The sequence below is a fragment of the Oncorhynchus masou genome, chromosome 8 (assembly GCF_036934945.1).
Source record: "Oncorhynchus masou masou isolate Uvic2021 chromosome 8, UVic_Omas_1.1, whole genome shotgun sequence".
Taxonomy (NCBI): Eukaryota; Metazoa; Chordata; class Actinopteri; order Salmoniformes; family Salmonidae; genus Oncorhynchus; species Oncorhynchus masou.
In genome coordinates, this window is record NC_088219.1 from 27489240 (window position 1) to 27510506 (window position 21267).

The 21267-nt window shown below is 45.9% G+C and overlaps 1 protein-coding gene across 2 annotated transcripts in view; it reads left to right on the forward strand.

The window, feature by feature from the left end:
* LOC135544468 (tyrosine-protein kinase ABL1-like) overlaps positions 1-20938 on the forward strand; it is a 53147-nt gene extending 32209 nt beyond the window's left edge. For both annotated transcript variants that reach the window (XM_064972103.1, XM_064972104.1), the window contains exons 2-11: positions 7718-7882; positions 10729-11024; positions 12794-13066; positions 13429-13513; positions 13624-13801; positions 15657-15841; positions 17109-17261; positions 17725-17814; positions 18063-18188; positions 18342-20938. In XM_064972103.1, coding sequence (XP_064828175.1) covers positions 7718-7882; positions 10729-11024; positions 12794-13066; positions 13429-13513; positions 13624-13801; positions 15657-15841; positions 17109-17261; positions 17725-17814; positions 18063-18188; positions 18342-19942 — 3152 coding nt within the window. In that variant the 3' untranslated portion in view covers positions 19943-20938. The remainder of the gene's footprint in view (positions 1-7717; positions 7883-10728; positions 11025-12793; positions 13067-13428; positions 13514-13623; positions 13802-15656; positions 15842-17108; positions 17262-17724; positions 17815-18062; positions 18189-18341) is intronic.
* Positions 20939-21267: the final 329 nt, after the last annotated feature.

The following is a 21267-nucleotide window of genomic DNA, read 5'->3' on the forward strand; positions in this document are numbered from 1 at the left end:
GGAGGTCATTTTGCAGGGCTCTGGCAGTGCTCCTCCTTGCACAAAGGTGGAGGTAGCTGTCCTGCTGCTGGGTTGTTGCCATCCTAAGGCCTCCTCCACGTCTCCTGATGTACTGGCCTGTCTCCTGGTAGTGCCTCCATGCTCTGGACACTACGCTGACAGACACAGCAAACCTTCTTGCCACAGCTCGCATTGATGTTCCATCCTGGATGAGCTGCACTACCTGAGCCACTTGTGTGGGTTGTCAACTCTGTCTCATGCTACCACTAGAGTGAAAGCACCGCCAGCATTCAAAAGTGACCAAAACATCAGCCAGGAAGCATAGGAACTGAGAAGTGGTCTGTGGTCACCACCTGCAGAACCACTCCTTTATTGGGGGTGTCTTGCTAATTGCCTATAATTTCCACCTGTTGTCTATCTATTCCATTTGCACAACAGCATGTGAAATTTATTGTCAATCAGTGTTGCTTCCTAAGTGGACAATTTGATTTCACTGAAGGGTGATTGACTTGGAGTTACATTGTGTTGTTTAAGTGTTCCCTTTATTTTTTTGATCAGTGTATGTATGTATATATATATATATATACACACACACACAGTGTTGTAACAATGTACAAATGGTTAAAGTACAAAAGGGAAAATAAATAAACATAAATATAGGTTTATTTACAATGGTCATTATTTGGTTGGGTCTAATTGTGTTGCTGTCCATCTTTTTCCTGCCCAGGGACCCCCTCCCAGGCAAACCAGTGACCCAGGGACCCCCGTCATACGTTAACAAAAAATTTGCTGTCTTATCAGGTGAATGATAATGGCAAGGAGAAGTAATCAACATTCTCCTTGCCAAATAAATAGATTTGGTTGATAGTTTTCCATTATTATGACCTCCCTACTAGGCTTCGGGGGTATCCTGATTGTTATACCTTCACACTGAACACAAAGGGCACTGTTTTCTAACCCCACAGCCTCTGTAACCTGAAGGTTAGCAATGCTAACAAGTACATGTAAAATCCCATGGAGAATGCTAACTAAATGCTAATGAGCGCAGTGCAGTCTCCAACCTAAATTACTGTATTTTCAGGACAGACATCCCAGCTCATAATTAAATACAAGTACCTACATTTTTTTTGCTGCAAACACAAAACACATATTAGATAGTAATGCTCTTGATCCACGAGGGGATTTTGTGCTGTTACCAAATAAAGCTTGATTTTGGAAGAAGATAGCTAAGTGGTTTTAACTAGCTACTAATTTAAAAAATAAACTGCAGTTGTGCATTTACCTTGATGGTTATAGTTTCTAAGATATTTAGCTGGCAACATTTTAGTTGTGAATTCCATACTGTAGCTAGATCACCTGGCACGTGCTGCACAACAGTGAGTGACAAGGCTCTCGTCGTTGTGTGCTTGTAAATAAACACCACATGACTGGGGTCTACCGGTAAGCTTCATAATGAAACATTTTGACAGGTAAAATAGAATGCAGTCTTTATCTCCTAACGTATTGCACAAGTTGACTGCAGGTATTTACTTAAAAAGTAGCTACAAATATTAAAAAGAAATTTCACAGTTTTGACGGTATTGAAAAACCATCCCATGGCTTTTTCCAAATACCCGGGTATACGGTACACCGCCCAAGCCTACTCCCCACATAATTGGAATAGGAAGTGTAAACTTTAACTTGGCCTATTACAGTGCCTTGCAAAAGTATTCATCCCCCTTGGCATTTTTCCTATTTTGTTGCATTACAACCTGTAATTTGAATGGATTTTTATTTGGATTTCATGTAATGGACATACACAAAATAGTCAAAATTGGTGCATTGAAATGAAAATGGAACTGGCAAGGGGGGCATTAATCAGAGAGGCAACAAAGAGACCAAAGATAACCCTGAAGGAGCTGCAAAGCTCCACTGCGGAGATTGGAGTATCTGTCCGTAGGACCACTTTAAGCCGTACACTTCACAGAGCTGGGCTTTACAGAGGAGTGGCCAGAAGAAAGCCATTGCTTAAGAGGAAAAAAAGCAAACATGTTTTGTGTTCGCCGAAAGGCATGTGGGAGACTCCCCAAACATATGGAAGAAGGTACTCTGTTCAGATTATTCTAAAATGTATATTTTTGGCCATCAAGGAAAACACTATGTCTGGCGCAAATACAACACCCTTCTCAAACCCCACGAGAATACCATCCCCACAGTGAAGCATGGTGGTGGCAGCATCATGCTGTGGGAATGTTTTTGAAGAATTGAAGGAATAATGGGTGGCACTAAATACAGGGAAATTCTTGGGGGAAACCTGTTTCAGGGTCGTTGTTCTCTTGGAAGGTGAACCTTCACCCCAGTCTGAGGTCCTGAGCTTTCTGGAGCAGGTTTTCATCAAGAATCTCTCTGTACTTTGCTCCGTTCATCTTTCCCTTGATCCTGATTAGTCTCCCAGTCCCTGCTGCTGAAAAACATCCCCACAGCATGATGCTGCCACCATGCTTCACCGGAGGGATGGTGCCAGGTTTCCTCCAGTCATGACGCTTGGCATTAAGGCCGAAGAGTTCAATCTTGGTTTAATCAGAGCAGAGAATCTTGGTTCTCATGGTCTGAGGCCTTGAGCTTTTTACTGAGGAGTGGCTTCCGTCTGGCCGCTCTACCATAAAGGCCTGATTGATGGAGTGCTGCAGAGATTGTTGCCCTTTTGGAAAGTTCTCCCATCTCCACAGAGGAACTCTGGAGTTTTGTCAGAGTGACCATCTGGGTCTTGGTCACCTCCCTGACCGTGTCCCTTCTCCCCCGATTGCTCAGTTTGGCCAGGCTGCCAGCTGTAGGAAGAGTCGTGGTGGTTCCAAACTTCTTCCATTTAAGAATGATGGAAGCACTGTGTTGCTGCAGTTGCTGCGGAAAGGTTTTGTAACTCTTCCACAGATCTGTGCCTCCACACAATCCTGTCTCGGAACTCCACAGACAATTGCTTCGACCTCATGACTTGGTTTTCGTTCAGACATGCACTGTCAACTGTGGGACTTTTATATAGACAGATGTGTGCCTTTCCAAATCATGTCCATTTAACCGTTTGACAGAGTGAAACTTCTTGTTTCGCCCTCTTCCCTTCTGAAGTGAAAAAACTGGCATAATGGATTATGATCATTGTAGTTAATTACCACGTGTCTGTGCTTAACTAGAGTGAATATTTGCTTAATGAAAACTACCACTCCCTTCAGCCCAGCTTCCCACATAGTTCTTGATTTCTTTCGTGAATGATTTGATTTCTCTCTAGAGACAGGTACATGTTGTATTCACAAAAAAACAGATCTGAATGGAATTGAAGTAATTGCACCGATGTTGGTCAATTAGTAATTTAATGACCCCCAAAAAACATAATTACTGTTAATCGCTCAGCACTATTAGCTGATTTAAATACAGTCAAGAAAGCTTACTAGCAGCCAGCGGCACTTCCCACACTGGTAGCCTATTTGCGGGTACCTTTCCAAACCCTATGTCAGATACTCCAGTGAGTGTAATTAGCTCAATATTAGGAGTTGAGAAATAATGTCGACATCATTAGAAATAAGATAAACCTCTACTCTAGGTATGCTATTCAAAATGTGTTAACTCTGTCTAAACATATATATTTTTTTTAATTCATGTGTGAACTTCCAGTTGAATATTCCTGCTCTTCCAGTGCCATAGTGTTGGGGAGCAGAACATGTTGCGATGCCTTTGCTCTTATCTCACACTCCCCAGGAATGTTAATCATGCACATCCCTAATCTCTCATGTGCCCAGTTAGAGAGCCTAGTGCCCAGACTGTCAGCTGTGTGTGGTGACCATCTTTCTCAGGGGGCTCCCGAGTGGCGCAGCGGTCTAAAGCACTACAGACACCCTGGTTCGAATATAGGCTGTATCACAACCGGCCGTAATTGGGAGTCCCATAGGGCAGCGTTTGGCCGGAGTAGACCGTTATTGTAAATAAAACCAATTGTGCTATTGTGTGTTTTCGCGTAATTTGTAACTTATTTTGTACATAATGTTTCTGCCACCGTCTCTTATGACCGAAAAGAGCTTCTGGATCTCAGGACAGCGATTATCCCCTTGTACTGGATGAAGATAAACTTCCGTCCGATAAACTTTTGTTATTGACCAAATAATTATTTTCTACCATAATTTGCAAATGAATTCATAAAAAATCCTACAATGTGATTTTCTGGATTTCTTTCTTCTCATTTTGTCTGTCATAGTTGAAGTGTACCTATGATGAAAATTACAGGCCTCTCTCATCCTTTGAAGTGGGAGAACTTGCACAATTGGTGGCTGACTAAATACTTTTTTGCCCCACTGTGTGTGTGTATATGCTTTTTTATCTACTTGAGGCTAAATTGATTTTATTTTTGTATTATATTAAGTTAAAATAAGTGTTAATTCAGTATTGTTGTAATTGTCATTGTTACAAATACATTTTTTAAATTAAATCGGCCGATTAATCGGTATCAGCTTTTTTGGTCCTCCAATAATCAGCATCGGTACCGGCATTGAACAATCATAATCGGTCGACCTCTACTCCATACCCCAAGCAGAAGCTATGGATTACAGGCAACATCCACACTGAGCTAAAGGGTAGAGCTGCCGCTTTCAAGGAGCGAGACTCTAACCCGGAAGCTTATTAGAAATCCTGCTATGCCCTCAATCAGTTAAAGCGTCAATACAGGATTAAGATTGAATCGTACAACACTGGCTCCGACGCTCGTCGGATGTGGCAGAGCTTGCAATCTATCACAGACTACAAAGGGAAGCACTGCTGCGAGCTGCCCAGTGACACGAGCCTACCAGACAAGCTAAATTACTTATATGATCGCTTCGAGGCAAGTAACACTGAAACATGCACGAGAGCATCAGCTGTTCTAGACGACGGTGTGATCACGCTCTCCGTAGCCGATGTGAGTAAGAACTTTTAAACAGGTCAATATTCACAAGGCCGCAAGGCCAGACGGATTACCAGGATGTATACTCCGAGCATGCGCTGACGAACTGGCATGTGTCTTCACTGTGATTTTCAACCTGTCCCTGCCTGACTGAGTCTGTAATACCAAAATGTTTCAAGCAGACCACCATAGTCCCTGTGCCCAAGAACACTAAGGTAACCTGCCTAAATGAATACCGACCAGTAGCACTCACGTCTGCAGCCATGAAGTTCTTTGAAAGGCTGGTCATGGCTCACATCAACACCTTTATCCCAGAAACCCTAGACCCACTCCAATTTGCATACCGCCCCAACAGATCCACAGATGTTGCAATCTCTATTGCACTCCACACTGCCCTTTCCCACCTTGACAAAAGGAACACCTATGTGAAAATGTTATTCATTGACGTTCAACACCATAGTGCCCTCAAAGCTGATCACTAAGCTAAGGACCCTGGGACAAAACACCTCCCCCTTCAACTGGATCCTGAACTTCCTGACAGGCTGCCCCAGGTGAGGGTAGGCAACAACACATCTGCCACGCTGATCCTCAACACAGGGGCCCCTCAAGGGTGTGCAGTCAGTCCCCTTCTGTCTCCCTGTTCACTCATGACTGCATGGCCAGGCACGACTCCAACACCACCATTAAGTTTGCCGATGACACAACAGTGGTAGGCCTGATCACCGACAACAATGAGACCGCCTATAGGGAGGAGGTCAGAGACCTAGCCGTGTGGTGCCAGGACAACAACCTCTCCCTCAAAGTGATCAAGACGAATGAGAGGATTGTGGACTACAGGAAAAGGAGGGCCGAGCACGCCCCTATTCTCATCGACAGGGCTGTAGTAGAGCAGGTTGAGAGCTTCAAGTTCCTTGGTGTCCACATCAACAACAAACAATCATGGTCCAAACACACCAAGACAGTCGTGAAGAGGGCACGACAAAGCCTATTCCCCCTAAGGAGACTGAAAAGATCTGGCATGGGTCCTCAGATCCTCAAAAGGTTCTACAGCTGCACCATCGAGAGCATCCTGACTGATTGCATCACTGCCTGGTACGGCAACTGCTCAGCCTCCAACCGCAAGGTGGTACATCACTGGGGCCAAGCTTCCTGCCATCCAGGACCTCAGGCTGTGTCAGAGGAAGGCCCTAAAAATTGTCAGACTCCAGCCACCCAAGTCATAGACTGTGCTCTCTGCTACCGCACGGCAAGTGGTACCGGAGCACCAAGTCTAGGTCCAAATGACTTCTTAACAGCGTCTACCCCTCAAGCCATAAGACTCGTGAACAACTAATCAAATGGCTACTCAGCCTATTGGCATTGCCCCCCCCCCCTTTACACTACTCTTTGTTCATCATCTATGCTTATTCACTTTAACTTTACCTACATGTACATATTACCTCGACTAGCCTGTGCCCTCGCACATTGACTCTGTACCGGTACCCCCTGGTATATAGCCTCGCTATTGTTATTTTACTGCTGCTCTTGAATTATTTGTAACTTTTATTTTTTACTTAATACTTATTTTTCTTAGCTGCATTGTTGGCTAAGGGCTTGTAAGTAAGCATTTCACTGTAAGGTCTACATCTGTTGTATTCGGCGCATGTGACAAAATTTGATTTGAGATAAAAAATCATAACAATCAAGGATCCGTGCTCTGCCAGGGTTCAATATATCACAGCATGCCTTTCTCTTGAACTGAATATTTTACTCCTAGCTTTTGTCCTTTCTCTCGGGTATCTCTATGGCCTCAGCAGATGAACAAATGCTTCTCTGTGGTCCTAGTGCCCGAGCTGAGGACATGTGTTGTGAGAGATGCAAGGTGTGGATGTGTGCTGACAGAGGAGCCACAAAATGAAGTCACTGTGTGGGCCAGCCGGGGTTCAGTAAAAATTCCGTCTTCTCTTTCCCTTCCTCTTTCCTTCTCTATATTTCCACCTCCCCGCAACTCATTCCAGTTCCGGTAACCTTGATGTAGCATCCGAAGCCCTCTGAGTCACATTATTTGAGTATAATGAGCGTAATCTGTGGCTGAAGAGTCGATTATCTCTTACTGTGTTATTCCAGTCCTAATTGGAAGCTTAACGCAGCTCGAATTTCCCCTCTCACTACAAAATTATGATTGGCCAACTTTTATTGGAGAGTCTTGTTATTGAAAACAAAGTCTTAAAATTGAAAGGAAAGCCTGGAACTCCAGGAACTGAATCGTACAGGTGGTGGAGAGGTGGACTATGTCATTGGACTTCATTAAAGAACCCAGTTAATGTTGCTGCCTTTAATACCATAGTCAAATCACAGTAGCTGTGCAGTCCAGGACAATGGTGCAACCATGAAACCTTTTTCGGGGAAATGTTCCTTCGATGTGACGTGGGGAGGTTCTCTGGAGTATATATTGTTTTAAATACACAGAACGCATACAGGTGTGAATGTCCATGGAATAGACTGAAGCAGTGATACCTGTTCTGAAATGCCAGCACATTGACATTGCTTTCTCTGTTTGTATTTGATGGGCGCAAGTCTGTTTCTGCTCTCTTGCCAAATCCTGATGGATTTGACGTTATGCATTACCAGGTGTGGAATGAAAGCTAAACAGACTGGAACCCAGGCTGTGCTTCTTTGACAAGGTGATAGGAAGGATATTTGCCTGATTAGTTATTGGTTTATTTAACACGGATCTGATCGACTCTCTCCAGATCTCTCTCTTTCCCCCAAAGTCCACTTGTTTAATAGATAAAGACATGTTCTAACGCCGGACCTGTCTGTTGTGTGTTCCAGAAGCTCTCCAGAGACCAGACTTTGAGCCCCAGGGTCTGACCGAAGCGGCCCGCTGGAACTCAAAAGAGAACCTGTTGGCCGGACCCAGCGAGAATGACCCCAACTTGTTTGTTGCTCTTTATGACTTTGTGGCCAGTGGGGACAACACTCTCAGCATAACTAAAGGTAAGAAAATGGTGTGTGTATGTGGGGAGATGAGATTCTCTTGGTGGGAGTTGGGATCAACATCTTAAAATTCTTGTCAATTCAGGAATTGAGTTTCACTACTATGACGTGACATGAAATGGAACAGCCCCCAGCTCTGCGCTGTGAGTCTGTCTCTGTGAGAATACATTAATTTTCCATCCAGACAGCTGTCAGAAAACCATTTCTGTGCTCTGAAACGATTAACAATAAAACCGTCCATCATAGCCCAGAGAGCATCAGGCTTTGTGAAAATACTCCCTCTGGGCATATTGTGGTCAGGCATCTGCCTCAGTCACTGGTCATGGGGTCAATGTGCAATACGGCCCTCAGCAGCAGCAGTTAAACAGGACAGACAGTATGCGTGAGCATGATTGTTTTTCTTTTCCTTAAACTTGTGACTGTGCTGAGATGGGTACAGTGTCCTCCCAGGGGGATGGGGAGGGTTTAGAGGGTGACGTATCGGACTGGAAATCCACATATTTGCGTCTCGTTCCCTATCTCTCCCTGTGACGCTCACATCCTGGCTGTCCGCTCACACACGAGTTCTTTCCAATGGAGCAGCTGGAAAACAATTGCAGGAGAGAGTGTGATGGAGGATGGGATGTAGAGATTCACTTTAAAGGACCAGGAAATACAGATCCCAAAAATGTTATGTAATATATGAAATAAGGTATGTTTTAATTTTACCTTTATTTAACTATGCAAGTCAGTTAAGAACCAATTGTTATTTACAAGGGTTGGGATAAAAAAAAAATATATATATATATATATAGGACAAAATGCATCACGACAAGACAACACTACATAAAGAGAGACCTAAGACAGCAACACAGCATGGCAGCAACACATGACAACACAGCGTGGCAGCAACGCATGACAACACAGCGTGGCAGCAACGCATGACGACACAGCGTGGCAGCAACGCATGACGACACAGCGTGGCAGCAACGCATGACGACACAGCGTGGCAGCAACGCATGACGACACAGCGTGGCAGCAACGCATGACAACACAGCGTGGCAGCAACGCATGACAACACAGCGTGGCAGCAACGCATGACAACACAGCGTGGCAGCAACGCATGACAACACAGCGTGGCAGCAACGCATGACAACACAGCGTGGCAGCAACGCATGACAACACAGCGTGGCAGCAACCAGAGGTGGGACCAAGTCATTGTTTTACAAGTCCTAAACTGTGAGTTTCGAGTCCTAAACAAGTCATAATGTGCTCTTCACCAAATGTAATACCATTTCTTATTTTTAACAAGAGTAATAGTTAGTATATTACATTTACGCAAATCATGAATACTTATATCAAAATATATATATATTTATTACTTTCCAAATATGTTATTTCCATGGAAATACATGGGTAGCCATGAGAAAGACCCCGGCCCCCCCCAAATCCCATTATCGAGGATCGCTATGGGGCGCAATCGGGCGATGCGCCCCATTGTACACAATCGCCCAACCTTAACACACCCACACACACTCTCTGTGTGTGGTTACAGGAGCCTTATGTATGTCAATGGTTTTAGGAACAGCAGTAACATCAGGCAGGATTTAGGCTACCAACTGCCTAGCCAGTTGTAGCTCAATCTTGGGTGCAATGATCACGTTCCCACACTGACTGACTGTGGAGGCTCATTGATTTAACGTTATGTTAGCCTACATGCTACACCAGCAAAGTTATAAATTATATAGCTGTTGACTTTTTGTTGTTACAGCGTCGACTTTATATCCGAAAATAATAATTTTGGGTATCATCTTTCCAAGGTCTCCATCTGAATTCACCCGCCGACGGTCCTCTGCACTGCTACGCACAGCTTTTTCTCAGCTGGCACAATTTGATTGGCTGCTGTCTGATTCAAACTGTAATCCGTTAAATGAAGAGTTGATGCGCTGCACTTTTTTAAATATTTGGGCTTGGGAGGGTATCAAGTCAGGTCGAGTCAAAAGGCTCAAGTCCAAGTTAAGTCCCGAGTCATTGGTGTCAAAGTCGAGTTGCAAGTCATCATATTTACTCTTGTCCAAGTCATGAGACTCAAGTCCACACCTCTGGTAGTAACACAACATGACAACAACATGGCAGCAGCCCAACATGGTAGCAGCACAAAACATGGTAGAAATCTAATTTATGTAGTCATGTCATTTATCATTTTGGGGATAAGCTTACTTCTTAATAAAAGTAATAGTAGTTGGGTTAGATTCCTGCCTCCAAATGGAGAAGTTCTTCCAAGTTATTCAGTCCCAGATGAATCTTAAAGTTTAGAAATAAGTATATTAACAGCTATTGAAAATAGTATTATTGTAGTTTTTATGCTGAGCCACTATGTAAACTTAAGTCTAAAACCGGGGGCAGACTATGATGTCAACCCAGCTAACCTCAAGACCAATGGAAATAAACCCAGTGTCGCAATCTGAGTAAACATTGTATTAGACACAGTGGATTCCTGAGTCAAGGATTGACCAGCCTGGCTCAGTCTCAGAATAGTGAGCATGTGGCATAGTGTCACCTCAGACTAACACTTTCATGTTTCTCTATGACTCCAATGGAAAAACCGTTAGCACAGTCTACTCACAAGCGTAGCCTCAATTGTGTATAATGTAGAACCTTTTATACAGAACATAGTCACTATACTAGTAACTTATAGCAAGCAACCATTTTATAGCAAGTCTCTTTTACATGTGAAGTTTATCCTGTAACCAGTTGAAATATAGGCGTACTTTGCGTGGTGTCTATGTAAACCACCTACCATACTCACTGTAGATTTCCCCTGTAGTTTCCCCTGCTTTCACCCTAATGGCATGTCCCCCGTGCAGGAGAGAAGCTGCGAGTTTTGGGTTATAACCATAATGGGGAGTGGTGCGAGGCGCAGACCAACCACGGCCAGGGCTGGGTGCCCAGTAACTACATCACCCCGGTCAACAGCCTGGAGAAGCACAGCTGGTACCATGGGCCTGTGTCGCGCAACGCAGCAGAGTACCTGCTCAGCTCTGGTATCAACGGCAGCTTCCTGGTCAGGGAGAGCGAGAGCAGCCCCGGGCAGAGGTCTATCTCACTGCGCTACGAGGGACGCGTCTACCACTACAGGATCAACACAGCCTCTGACGGGAAGGTGAAGATACACACACACACACACACACACACACACACACACACACACACACACACACACACACACACACACACACACACACACATCCTACCTCTATTCTATCACATCACCATAGCACATGTTTATATGAAATAATGCCCCACAGACTATGTCCCCAAGTCCTAAACAGCCACTTCTTTTGTCAGCAGTTGTAAGTGGCCCGGCAGTTGTAAGTGGCCCGGCAGTTGTAAGTGGCCCGGCAGTTGTAAGTGGCCCGGCAGTTGTAAGTGGCCCGGCAGTTGTAAGTGGCCCGGCAGTTGTAAGTGGCCCGACTGTCAGTGGGCTTTAGTGGAGGTCTCCACAGAGCAGCTTCTTCTACCCCCTCTGGGAAATGCTCATTTAGAGAGGACATGGCAGGTCTGGAGCTGATTGGCCTACGTTCCAACACTCTAAAATGGCCTCTCCTTCATGACCACTGACCTCAACAGGTACCAGAAAGATGCTGGGGACCAAATCCAGGAAAGATGCAGGGAGTGGGAAAAATAAGTACCCAATAGTGCTGTATCAACCAAGTATATTTTCACCTCGATCATCATAATTATCATCTTTCATTGTAGAAGCCTATCCTCTCACGCATTTTCTACCTCAATTTGACGGGGGCTTGAAGGAAAGGAGGTCGTATATGACTAGGACACAACCTGCTTGTGTGCTACACCAACCCTTATAAGTGGTCATGAGGAAAGGAGACAGAGAAAGAAGCCTTATATGAACATTAGGATAATCCGTCTGCAGTCTTCTCCCCTCTCTTGACCGCAGCATCCCAGCATTCCTCACTGCACAGAGGTGAGCAAGAGGATCAGCAGCCACCAGATAAGGACAGACCAGCGTGTGTGTATATATATATATATATATCACACATACATACACACACACAGACTTTCAATCTCCGACCCTCCCGACCCCCTGCAGTTCCACTATCTCCCACTGTGCTTATATTCAGCCGTCTGGAATGCAGACTTTTCCAATATCTGTACCTCACTTCTCCTGTCTGTGGAACACTCTTCATATCACCCCACACAACACAAATTGAGTGATCAACAGTATTCTGATCAGCCCAGATTCCTGTGTTAATGAAATGGATCCCCTGCTGGGATGATTGTTCCTGAGAGACAGGCCCTGCTTACGTAAGTGGTCAAGCTGGAGCTTTAGGCTAAATGTGAGAGAGTCTCTTCATTGTTCAAGACCTTCGGATGCTGCTCTCTTCAGATTTTTCATTCACCGTCTACTGAGTACCTACATACATTATATCCAATTACATTCTGTTAAACTATAAAAAGTAATCAATTTGTGAAGATGTGCAGACTACTATAAAATGTTTCCAGAGTGGAACAGGCCATGCATAGCACACTGACAACAGGATCTGGGACTTATGTAAGACATGGACAATGGAAAAGACTGTGTCCAGTCAGCTTTGACCAAGATCCCTCACCAGAGATTGTGTGCAGTTGGGAAGTGCTCTCTGTGCTTTTTGAGAGTGCTGCTGCTATTCTACATATTATTCCGCCAGTTCAGTTGCTTCACTTTACAGAAGAATATATCTACTTGTTCATATGATACTTGCTGCAGCATATGATTATAAGATGTTAATTTATCAGACACTTTAATTTACAGTGACCTAAGTAACTTGAGCTGGAATTAAAACCACAACTCTGGTGTTTCTTAATCTCCTTACTGTTATTGGCTAAACAGTCATACAATGTAAACTCAAAACGGCCTATCCCTCTCTCCAGCTATACGTGTCATCTGAGAGTCGTTTCAACACCCTGGCAGAGCTGGTGCACCACCACTCCACGGTGGCTGACGGCCTCATCACCACGCTGCACTACCCAGCGCCCAAACGCAACAAGCCCACCATCTACGGCGTGTCACCCAACTACGACAAGTGGGAGATGGAGCGTACCGACATCACCATGAAGCACAAGCTGGGGGGAGGGCAGTATGGAGAGGTCTACGAGGGGATCTGGAAGAAGTACAGCCTCACTGTGGCCGTCAAGACCCTCAAGGTACGCAGGGAGACGGGACGTGTCTCTGGGGTTTGTTGGGAGTTCAGGGAGTGAGATTGGACCATCAGAATGAGTTAAATACAATATTGTCTGTTAGCTGCTGAAATGTTAGTTAGGCAGTTGAAGTATAAGAGTGGCATTTCAGATGATGGGATCTGAGCCTGGTAACAGTGCTGAGTGTACCACATAGGTGTAGAACAGAGACATCTGCTGAGCAAACATTCTTATTGGAAAGCTTCTAGAGGTAGTTCCATGTTGGGAACATGTCACGATGGCCTATAGTCTAGATGTAGCTATCCGTTTGAATGTATTTTCTCCTGATGTATGTGGTTGACCATCTAGTCCTGTTTTCACCCACTCAGGAGGACACCATGGAGGTGGAGGAGTTCCTAAAGGAGGCTGCTGTCATGAAGGAGATCAAACACCCCAACCTGGTACAGCTACTGGGTGAGTTACTGTGGGACAACACTTTTCAGTTGCAGATGTCCTATAAATGTCTCTTCCTGAAAAGCCACTCTGTACTGCCATTGTTGTAACTAATGTCGTCTCTCTGTCAGGCGTGTGCACGCGGGAGCCCCCGTTCTACATCATCACAGAGTTCATGACCCATGGCAACCTGCTGGACTACCTGAGGGAGTGTAACAGGGAGGAGGTGAACGCTGTGGTGCTGCTCTACATGGCCACGCAGATCTCCTCCGCCATGGAGTACCTGGAGAGGAAGAACTTCATCCACAGGTGAGACATGACATTCTCTCTCTTTCCCATTTCTTACCCATCACTCATCTTTCCTGCTTCACTCTTTCATCGCCTGTCCTCTTCTCCCCCAGACAAAGATATTATACAGTGCATTTGGAAAGTATTCAGACCCCTTGACTTTTCCCAAATTTTCTTACGTTCCAGCCTTGTTCTAAAATTGATTACATTTTTTACCCCCTCATCAATCTACACACAATAACCCATAATGATTTTTTAAAAATCAGTTGTTTTTGGTTGCAATGTTTTTCTTGTTTTTCTGATAACATTTACATAAGTATTCACACCATTTACTCAGTACTTTGTTGAAGCACCTTTGGCAGCGATTACAGCCTCGAGTCTTCTTGGGTATGACGCTACAAGCTTGGCACACCTGTATTTGGGGAGTTTCTTCCATTCTTCTCTGCAGATCCTCTCAAGCGCTGTCAGGTTGGATGGGGAGCTTCGCTGCATGGCTATTTTCAGGTCTCTCCAGAGATGTTTGATCGGGTTCAAGTGGGCTCAGGCTGGGCCACTAAAGGACATTCAGAGACTTGTCCCGAAGCCACTCCTGCGTTGTCTTAGCTGTGTGCTTCGTGTCGTTGTTCTGTTGGAAGGTGAACATTCTCCCGTCTTGAGGTCCTGAGCGTTCTAGAGCAGGTTTTTGTACTTTGCGCCGTTCATCTTTCCCTTGATCCTGACTAGTCTCCCAGTCCCTACTGCTAAAAAATATCCCCACAGCATGATGCTGCCAACATGCTTCACAGTAGGGATGGTGCCAGGTTTCCTCAAGAGGTGATGCTTGTCATTAAGGCCAAAGAGTTGAATATTGGTTTCATCAGACCAGAGAATCTTGTTTCTCATGGTCTGAGAGTCTTCAGGTGCCTTTTGTCAATCTCCAAGTGGGCTGTCATGTGCCCTTTACTGAGGAGTGGCTTCCATCTGGCCACTCTACCATAAATGCCTGATTGGTGGAGTGCTGCAGAGATTGTCCTTCTGGAAGGTTCTCCCATCTCTACAGAGGAACTCTGGATCTCTGTCAGTGACCATCGGGTTCTTGGTCACCTCCCTGACCAAGGCCCTTCTCCCCTGATTGCTCAGTTTGGCTGGGCGGCCAGCTCTAGGAAGAGTCTTGGTGGTTACAAATTTCTTCCATTTTAAGAAGTATGGGGGCCACTGTGTTCTTGGGGACCTTCAATGCTGAGACATTTTTTTTGGTACCATTCCCCAGATCTGTGCCTCGACACAATCGTGTCTCGGAGCTCTACGGACAATTCCTTTGACTTCATGGCTTGTTTTTGCTCAGACATGCACTGTCCACTGTGGGACATGTCCTCATATCCAACCAATTGAATTTACCTCAGGTGCACTCCAATTAAGTTGTAGAAACATCAAGGATAATCAATAGAAACAGGCTGCACCTGAGCTCAATTTCTAGTCTCATAGCAAAGGGTCTGAATACTTAGGTAATTAAGATATGATTTTTTTTTTTTATTGTTATTTTGCAAACATTTCTAAAAACCTGTTTTCACTTAGTCTTTATGGGATATTTTGTATTTATTTAATCAGTTTTAGAATACGGCTGTAACATAACAAAGTGGGAAAAGTAAAGGGGTCTGAATACTTTCCGGATGCACTGTATGTGTGCTATTGACTTTGACTATTGACTTTGCCCCAGCATGTTTTATGATGGTGATATGATTTATGTCCTCCCGTCGATTTTCAAGCTTGTCGAGACTCCCCTGCTTGCTCAAGTGTGCACGCAACGCCAACACTTCAAGACATGGATATTAGAAGAGATTGCCATCCAAAATAAATACATAGTGCTGCCTTTGACGCCATGTTCTCTTTGCTCCAGGGACCTAGCAGCCCGTAACTGTCTGGTAGGGGAGAACCACCTGGTGAAGGTGGCAGACTTTGGGCTGAGCAGGCTGATGACGGGGGACACGTACACGGCCCACGCTGGGGCCAAGTTCCCCATCAAGTGGACTGCCCCGGAGAGCCTGGCCTACAACAAGTTCTCCATCAAATCTGACGTCTGGGGTGAGTTTGGAGATGCGACAGTAATTCAAAGACCAATGTATTTAGAATTACTTATACTGAACAAAAATATAAATGTAACATGTAAAGTGAAATAAAAGATTCCATAAATGTTCCAAGCTTTTCTCTAAAATTAAATAGCATAATCATTACACAGGTGCACCTTGCACTGGGGACAATAAAATGGAACCAAAATGTGCAGTTTTGTCACACAACACAATGCCACAGATGTTTTGAGGGAGCGTTCAATTGGCATGCTGACTGCAGGAATGTCCACCCGAACTGTTGCCAGAGAATTTAATGTTAATTTCTCTTCCATAAGCTGCCTCCAACAGCATTTTAGAGAATTTGGCAGTACATCCAACCGGCCTCACAGCCATGTAACCATGCCAGCCCAGGACCTCCACATTCGACTTCTTCACCTCTGGGATCGTCTGAGACCATCCACCCAGACAGCTGATGAAACTGGGTTTGCACAACCAAAGAATTTCTGCACAAACTATCACAAGCCATCTCAGGGAAGCTCAACTGCGTGCTTGTCATCCTCACAAGGGTCTTCACCTGACTGTAGTTCACTGACTTCAGTGGGCAAATGCTCACCTTTGATGGGACAGTAGCACGTGTGCTCTTCATGGATGAATTCCGGTTTCAACTGTACCGGGCTGACGACATACGGCTTGTGTGGGTGAACGGTTCACTGATGTCAACATGATCAGAGTGCTCCATATGGTAAGGGTAGGCATTAAGCTACAGACAGTCAACATAATTGCATTTTATCGATGGCAATTTATGAATGCAGATACCTTGACGAGATCCTAAGGCCCATTCTCGTGCCATTCATCCTCCGCCATTACATCATGTTTCAGCATGATGATGTACGGCCCCATGTTGCAAGGATCTGTACACAATTCCTGGAAGCTGAAAATGTCCCAGTTCTATCAAGGCCTGCATTACTCACCAGTCATGTCACCCATTGAGCATGTCTGGGATGATCGACGTGTATGACAGCGTGTTCCCGGCAATATTCAGCAACTTCGCACAGCCATTGAAGAGGAGTGGGACAACAGGCCACAATCAAGAGCGTGATCGACTCTAGCCCTAATGAATTTATTTCAATTGACTGATTTCCTTCTATGAACTGTAACTCAGTAAAATCGTGCAAATTGTTGTGTTTTATATTTTTGTTCAGTGTTTACGATTACAATGTCATGAATAGTCCTGTTTTGGCATGAAAATGGACTCATCTCTGTACTTCATCCCAAACTCCCAGCGTTTGGAGTGTTGCTATGGGAGATCGCCACCTATGGGATGTCTCCGTACCCTGGCATAGACCTCTCACAGGTGTATGAGCTCCTAGAGAAGGACTACCGCATGGACCGGCCGGAGGGCTGCCCAGAGAAGGTCTACCAGCTCATGAGGGCCTGTGAGTATGCATACACTGAGTGTACAAAACATTAGGACCACCTGCTCTTTCCATATAGATTGACCAGGTGAAAGCTATGATCCCTTATTGATGTCACTTGTTAAATCCACTGCAAAATGGGGTGCAGTGCAACTCAATATTAGGAAGGTGTTCGTAATGTTTTGTTCACTCGGTTTACATCGGATAATGGCTGATTAGCACAACCTGGCTGAGCCAGTCAGTACTGGCTAAGTTTGTGTAATGTCTACTGGAATTAAATTATTGACTAGTACCAAACCTCCTTTCCTGGGATTTGTCTTGAAGGGATACAGCTTTTGTAAAATTGACTTTTCATAGGTGAGAATTTATGCAACAGGTTGGGTTTAGTTAAAATGCAACAAAAATATATATATATTTTGACTTAATTTAACAATAGCTGTATCCCTTCTAGACATGACCAATTTCCTGTTCTCTCCTCTCCCAGGCTGGAAGTGGAACCCTGCGGAACGGCCCTCCTTTGCAGAGACCCACCAGGCCTTTGAGACCATGTTTCAGGAATCCAGCATCTCTGACGGTGAGAACACCTGTCTCCTGTCACAATTACACACGTTACAGCTGAATTTAAGACAGCAACTACAACTTTAATTTGAGGCATTAGCTGTAGGTTTTGTGCTTGTTGCAAAAAGATCGGACCGAGAGATTTGGGTCATTACCGTATGTTTTCCAGTTGCTGTACATCAGAGTAGTTGCTGTTGCTGTACAACAAAGTAGTAGGTTAAAACAGTCTCTGATGCTTGTTTGTGTGTGTGTATCATGTGACAGAGGTGGAGAAGGAGCTGGGGAAGAAAGGGAAGAAGGCGACACTGGGCCCCATCCAACAGGCTCCACAGCTGCCCACCAAGACCAGGACCCTCCGTAGGAATGTGGACAGAGACGGAGACAGCCCTGGTGAGACTTATCTACCCCTCGTCCGAATACACTGCACCCTAAAGTGGATGGAACCCATATTTAAACCGATGCCATTGGGACAATGTTCTACTACATTTTCAATGCTACAGTGTTTTCCAAACTGATGATTTGCATATCTGTGTGTTCACCCAGACGCCGTGGAGCCGGAGGTGGCTGTGTCCCCCATGCTCCCAAGGAAAGAGCGTCCGTTCCTGGACAGCAACCTGAACGAGGACGACCGCCTCCTGCCAAAAGACAAGGACAAGTCCCGCAACAGCCTCTTCAACCTCATCAAGAAGAAGAAGAAGACTGCGCCCGCCCCGCCCAAACGCAGCAGCTCTTTCAGGGACATGGACGGACACGCGGAGAGACTGGGGCTAGCGCCCGACCCCCGAGACGACTTCAACAACGTCTCTTCAGCCTTCAGTGTTACACATACCATCGAACCCAGCAAGTTCCCGAGTGCTAACAACAATGGGGTAGGGGGTATTACCAACGGGGGCCCCACCTACCCAGGCCCCCTGTTCCCCCCGCATCATGCCAGGAAGAAAGGTACACCGGTGGTGCCCAGTGTAGTGGGTAAAACACCCAATGAGGAGGATATAGTCTCTAACTCCAAGCGTTTCCTGCGCTCCTCCTCGGCCTCTAGCATGCCCCCGGGCTCAGAGCGCACTGAGTGGAAGTCAGTCACGCTGCCACGCGACCTGCATAAAGGCCACTTTGACTCTGGCACCTTTAGGAGCAAGCCCGCCCTGCCTCGCAAGAGGGCCAACGAGAAGCCAGAGATCAGCGCCCCTCGCATGGGCACCCTGACCCCCCCGCCCCGCCTGCCCAAGAAGACAGAGGACATGTCAGACGAGGTGTTTAAGGATGCTGAGCCCAGCCTCCTGACACCCAAGCTTGGCAGAAGGCTTCTCGGGATGGGGGTGGACAGCTCCAAGACCAGCGCCCTGCAGGCCGAGCTGCTCAAGCCCAACGTGTTCCCTGCTTTGGGGGCAGCCGGGGATGAGTGCAGGGCCCGCCGCCACAAACCCAACCTGGACTCCTCCGGCCCCAGGGAGAGAGGCAAGTTCCAGAAGACCAAACCTGCTCCCCCTCCACCCCCCAGTGCCAAGATCTCCCGCAGCCCCACCCACGAGCTCCCCTCACCCACAGATGCCAAAGCCAAGGCCTCAGACCCCCACTACCCATCGAGCTTCAGTGACCAAGTCCGCTCTCCCCTGGAGGCCCACAAGAAACTCAACCTCAACACCACTTCCTCCAAACCACAGCCATTAAAGACCTCTTCAGTGTCTGGCTCTACCTCCAGCCCCCTGGGCTTCTCCTCCCTCAACTCCCCAGGAGACCAGGCCTCTCCCACAGCCTTTATCCCCTTGATGAACACCCGCCGCTCCCTGAGGAAGACACGTGCGCTCCCGGAGCGCCAACCCAACTCGGCCATCACCAGGGAGATGGTCCTGGAGGGCACGGAGCTGCTGCGCACCGCCATCGGACGCAACTCTGAGCAGACAGGCAGCCACAGCGCCGTGCTGGAGGCGGGCAAGAACCTGTCCAAGTACTGCGTCAGCTACGTGGACTCCATCCAGCAGATGAGGAACAAGTTTGCCTTCCGCGAGGCCATCAACAAGCTGGAGAGCAGTCTGCGCGAGCTCCAGATCTGCCCTGCTTCCACCGGGGGCAGCAGCGGAGCGCAGCAGGACTTCAGCAAGTTGCTCTCGTCTGTCAAAGAGATCAGTGACATCGTTCAGAGGTAGCAGAGAGGCCACATTGACTGGGATAAAAAGCTGAACCTAACCCCCCCTCCCCTCACTGCATGTAATGTTCCATGGCCGCGTTTCCTCTACCGTGGTCGTGCTGAGGTTGAGTGCAGGACATGTTAGTGCCACTGGACGGTTTAAGCATGACGCACACCTCAGAGGAAGACTTTATTCAGCTTTACAGGAGGTCGGAGAACACTAAAGACTGGTTACTGTGTTCAAAATTCAGAAGTTTGTTTTCCTTAACTATGGAGGCCTGGGCCCAATTCTGCATCAATCATTGTCAATTATGACACTATAGACAAAACGCATGTCACATTCTTTCCGTTACTGTCGTGGTTTACAATGGGAAGTGCACATTGTCTCTACCCTTTTCCCCTAAGCTTGCTGCCGATCTCTGATGTGAATGGTAAAGATGTGCGACTGTCAGTAATTGCGCCATAGAGGAAAGAAGACCACCTGGGAACATTTTTGCGTCTGAATAAAGTGCCTTAACACTATGGGGAATTACTTTAATTCTACTGAAAGCCAAACTATAAACAGAGCAGTATGGCCTTAAATACTGAACACTGTCTCCAACTAAACTAGATGGATCTGAATGTTTCCATCATGTTACACCTTCTGGAGTTGGATGGTATGCATCAATTTGATTTACTACTTAACAAACCAATGAAATCTCACTGTGTAGTCAGGGGGTGACCAAGACGTGTTTTTCTACTTGTTATTGAAATAATGATTTCAGTTAAATGTACCTTTGCCCTGTCTGACTGCGATGCCATCAACCACAAGCTGCCTTTATTTCGATGTTGAGTCCTTGTTTTATTCTTCCCATAAAAATCATGCCACTACTTTTGTTGGATCCGAGCCGCCTCAACATTTTTTTTAGACTAATTTTGCTCCTTTGTAAATAAGTACACTGTCTTTTTCCTCTTCCATTTGTTCCTCCCTGTAACCGTGGTGCAATGTAACATTAAAATACAAAGCAATTTGCAACTTCCTGTGTTTTTACTTCACAGTATTGGTGGTAGTGTGATTGTCCATGGACAATGTGACGAATGACGCAAGCAGAACAGGTTGTATTTCTGTCTAGAGCATGTTATCGTCATTGAAATCAAAATGTCGACATCTTATTCATGCACAGCTCCTTCAATTTATACATGTACGTTGTGACTCCAATAGCAGAGGTGGGACAGCACAAGGAGCCATCACTAGCCCCAGCAGCCAATCCCCACTCCCCAAAATTAAGACGGCACAGGCCCCTCCAATACAACATGGAAAGAGTAAAAAAATAAAAAATAAATTGGACATTCTCCACCCCTTCA